The 4,567-nt window shown below is 59.9% G+C and overlaps 1 protein-coding gene across 1 annotated transcript in view; it reads left to right on the forward strand.

The window, feature by feature from the left end:
• The window catches only part of MYO7B (myosin VIIB), an 81,747-nt gene that overhangs the window by 41,882 nt on the left and 35,298 nt on the right, over window positions 1-4,567 (forward strand). Inside the window, 2 exon segments of the mRNA XM_015567482.1 lie at window positions 2,906-3,043; window positions 4,515-4,559. Of these exon segments, the coding sequence (XP_015422968.1) occupies window positions 2,906-3,043; window positions 4,515-4,559 (183 nt within the window).

The raw sequence follows: 4,567 nt of genomic DNA on the forward strand, positions 1-4,567 counted from the left end.
TCTCTGCCCCTCCACCCCCTCCGCCCCTCTCCCCCACTCTCTGCCCCCCTCTCTCTGCCTGGGCCACCTGTCAGGGCTCTCAGCCGCATGGGAGGGAGGGACGGAGCGGGTGCCTGCTTCCAAGCATGGGTGGACTTGCTAAGGCACTTCTGCTTGTGTTAATATTGCTATGTGTCTCTATCAGCCTGTGTGTGTGTTCTGAGTGCTGTATGTGTTGAGCGTGTGCATGGTTGTGTGTGGCTACTGTAGCATGGGTGTGCATGGGTGCGTGTGCATGTGGCATGCGTGTGGTGTGTGTGGGCGTGGATGTGTGTGTGTGTGTGTAGTGTGGCTGGTGAAAAATGAGTTCTTTTGTGGTGTCATGAGGAAAGAAGGTCAAGGCACCGCAAGGAGGAGTTAAAATGTGATGCAGGATTTTATGGTGAGTTCGGGGACGGAGAGGGTAGGCAGGCTCTGCAGCACTGCCCTGAAAGTCCTCCCTCTCCCTTCTTGGTCAGGTAAAGGACCGGCACCGTTCACATGCTCCAACCCGGACTCCTGACTTTTCCCAGCAAACTCGGGGGGTTTCCTGTCCTCTCTCCAATCTGATGGCCTTTCCCATGTTCCCAGGCGAGGTCCCGCCCTGTCTCCGCACCCTGACTCCCACGGAGCATGCCCACAAGTGCCATTACAGCAGCCCGCTCCTCTTGAGCATGTGCCCGGCGAGGAGTCTCCTCCCGTCGCTCTGGTACCAGACCGGGCCTCAGCACCCTGGGGAGATGGTCCGATCCCTTCTGAGGATGAAGTCTCCTCTGGCAGTTCCCTGTAGTGTGTGAACCTGTCTGGGGACCAGTCAGCTAGTGGGAATGCTGCTGCCCTGCTCCCTGCTCCCGCTTCCCAGTTTAAGATGATTTAATCCCCTTTTGCTTCCTTATGTTAATAACTAGCTCTCTTCCTCACGCTAATAACTACCTATGTACGCTGACAGTAGGAGATGGGGTGCGCATGTGGTATATGTGTGCATTTTGAGTGGTGTATGTTACACTGTATGGTGTATGTATGTGTGCTTGTGATATGTGTGTAGTATCTGTGGTGTGTGTGACTGAGTGTGGGCATGGTGTTTTGTGTGGTGTGTGTGTATGTGGTGTGTGGGGGGTGTGTGTATGTGTGTGGTGTGTGTGGGGTGTGTGTATGTGGTGTGTGTATGTGGTGTGTGTGGTGTGTGTGTGGTGTGTGTGTGTATGTGTGTGGGGTGTGTGGGTGTGTGGTGTGTGTAAGTGTGTGTGTATGTGTGTGGGGTGTGTGGGGTGTGTGGGGTGTGTGTATGTGTGTGGGGTGTGTGTATGTGGTGTGTGTGGGTGTGTATGTGTGTGCGGTGTGTGGGGTGTGTGGGGTGTGTGTGTATGTGTTGGGGTGTGTGTGTATGTGTGTGGGGTGTGTGGGAGGGGTGGGGGTGGCTGTTTCCAGGGAGAAGGGCAGAGCCCGGGTGCCCCCAGGGCAGCCTAGGATCCTGGAAGGGGGTTTGCCTCCCCTCTGCCTCCCCACAGCCAGGGCTGCTCCAGAAAAGCCCTGGAGGCTTCTGGTGAGGGCCCTCCCGCCGCAGGAGGCTGAGCCAGCCGATGGCTGAGGAGCTGAGAGAGCAGACAGAGGCCCTCTCTCCATGCCCCGATGAGCACTGGCCACATCACAGGGTCCTTGGCCTTTACTCCCACCCCTGCCGGAGCGCCCGAGGCCTCAGGCCCATGGCCACCTGCAGTGCAGGCCCAGAGGGCAGCTAGGATCCTGTCATTCCCTCCCTCGGGGCCTGTGCACGAGCCACCCGGCCTGAGACAGTGAGCCAACTGGCCTTTTCAGCTGGTGGGGCACACTGCCCTGGCCCTGCAGCTGGCCGAGCACACTGCCCTGGCGCTACAGCTGGCCAAGCACACTGTCCTGGCCCTGCAGCTGGCCGAGCACACTGTCCTGGCCCTGCAGCTGGCCGAGCACACTGTCCTGGCGCTACAGCTGGCCGAGCTCACTGCCCTGGCCCTGCAGCTGGCCGAGCACACTGCCCTGGCCCCCTGGCCCTGGCTGGCCGAGCACACTGCCCTGGCCCTGCAGCTGGCCGAGCACACTGTCCTGGCCCTGCAGCTGGCCGAGCACACTGCCCTGGTGCTACAGGTGGCCAGAGCAGGGCCTGGGTGTTTCGGGGAGCAGGTGGCTGTGGAGGAAACGCGTATTGTTTTACAAACCAGGACAAAGGAAAATGCTGCCCACTGTGGTTAAAGCCCAGTGACTGCATCCTCTCCGCAGAGGTGTCCAGGTGTGAAGACCTCTGCTCCAGACGGTGCAGTCTGGCAGCACACACCTGTGCTCAGGTGCACTGGGCCTTGGGAAGTTTGATGAAGGGGCATGCCCACGATGGTATTGTACAAGACCACACTGCTCATGGCAAGGGGCTTGGGCCCTTACCCCTCTTGCGTCCATAAGTTACTACATTTATTTTAGAACGGTACACATTAACTATAATGCATACAATGCATAGTATAAAACATTTTTAAAATATATAAAACCGGCACAAAACTAGAAAATGTAGGAGGGTGAGGCCAAAAAGTGAGCATTCCCAGTTCTAACATCCTCTTCTCACCCTGGCGCATCATCTTGTGCATTCCACTTGGGGGACCGCAACCCTAGACAGAAGGCAGGTGCCCCATCTTATCTCCCTCTGGGTCCTCATTATCCATTGTGGGTGCACACACTAGGCGCTTGGGAACCTGTGATGGATGGATGGATGGATGGATGGACGGACGGACGGATGGATGGATGGACGGATGGATACAGCCCGCCCACCCGAGGGACCTCGGCGAAGCCGGGGCTGTACTGTGGGTCAGCAGGGTTCCAGGTGGTGCTCCCCAGCCCGACTCAGACCTGGTGCTTCTGCCCACAGTCGGCAGACTCCAGCAGGCAGCCTGCCACCTTGGCAGGACAGTTCAAGCAGTCCCTGGACCAGCTGATGAAAATCCTGACCAACTGCCAGCCCTCCTTCATCCGCTGCATCAAACCCAATGAGCACAAGAAGCCGCTGGTAATGAGGGAGGCTGGGCAGGGGGCGGGGCAGCTAGGGTCCTGTCATTCCCTCCCCCGGGGCCCCCGACAGTATTCGAGCTGCCACCCGCCCCATAGACGGGACACGGGGTGAGGTGGCCAGTCCAGGCCATGCGTGGTCAGAGGCAGGGCTGGACTGCGGACTCAGCCCTGCCGCTGGCCCGCTGTGCACTTGGCCAGGGGCTTCCCTCTCCAGGCGGCGTCTCTTCCGGGAAGTTAGAATGGCAACTGCCTGCCTGCGGGGCGGGGGGACCACTGCTGCTGCTATCACATCACTGGGCTGGGGTTTCAGAGGCTGCGGCCATGCTGGGGCCTTTGAGAGCGTGCTTCTCGCTTCTGCGTGGGGCGGGCGGGAGCCTGCTACCTGCCACGGGCGCTTGGCCGTGGGCTGGGGAACCCCACCCACCCGGAGGCTACAAATACAGGACTCCCCAAACCAAAAGAGGCCGTCTGAAAGGAGAGAGATCTTATGAGGGGAAAATGTTATATTAAATAAAGTGACCTTTGGGAAAGAAGAAAATTATTGAAGTTGAGGCTCTCCGGCTCTCCAGAACGCATCCTCCAGGTCGGCAGTGCTCCAGGCCAGGGCAGCGCCCTCGGCCCACACCCCCGGCCTCTGGCTGGAGGCGGGTGCCCTGTGGGTGTAGGGGGACCCCGGCTGAGGGGCCGGCAGGCTCAGGTTCCAGCCCGAGCTCAGGACTGAGGAGTGGGGCCCTGGCCTCAGGCGCCTCGCCTTGAAACTGGAGCTCAGTGCCCCCGTGGGCTGTTGTAAAGACCACATGAGAAACACGAGATGGGGGGGAGGGGGTAACTTGCCCCAGAGGACCTTCCGTGTGGCCCTGACCCACGAGCAGTTGCCTCTGGGAACCTCAGTTTCCAGGTAGGTAACTGCCTGCTGGTGGACTACCCAGATTGGGGGGTGCCCCCAGTGCCCAGAGACTCCCGGGCTGGAAGGTTGGGGGGTGAGCAGAGCCCCCCACCCCCATGCCATGGCCACCCCCGCAGGGAGAGCCAGCAGCTCTGAGTAGGAACTGGGCTGGGGCGCTGCTGGCAGGGGAGGCCGCGTTCCTGGGGGGCGCTCCTGGGGGGCTTAAACGGGGTGAATACAAACAGCTGCGCACCCGAGGGGAGGCGGCGGCAACGCTTCTGTTACCAACTGTGATCTCCGTGGAGACCTACAGACCCTCCGGCACGGACTGTTCCCGGCCTCCACCATATTCTCTCCAAAAGGGACTTCTAACCAAGCGCCGGCCCGCCGCTTTGGGGGGAGGGGGGGTCCACCTTGGGGGGAGGCCGCCTTCAGAAGGGGGCAAGGAGACAGCAGTCTGTCCATTTTCAAAGAACATTCTTTGTGCAAACCCAGTCACCCATGACATTTATTGACAATAAATATTTCTGTGCATTTCTTGGGGGGAGGCCGCCCCTCATCCTTCTCTGGCCTCTGCCCGCAGCTCTTCGACCGTGAGCTGTGCCTGCAGCAGCTGCCCTCCTCGGGGGCCCTGGA

The sequence above is a fragment of the Myotis davidii genome, unplaced genomic scaffold (assembly GCF_000327345.1).
Source record: "Myotis davidii unplaced genomic scaffold, ASM32734v1 scaffold1844, whole genome shotgun sequence".
Taxonomy (NCBI): Eukaryota; Metazoa; Chordata; class Mammalia; order Chiroptera; family Vespertilionidae; genus Myotis; species Myotis davidii.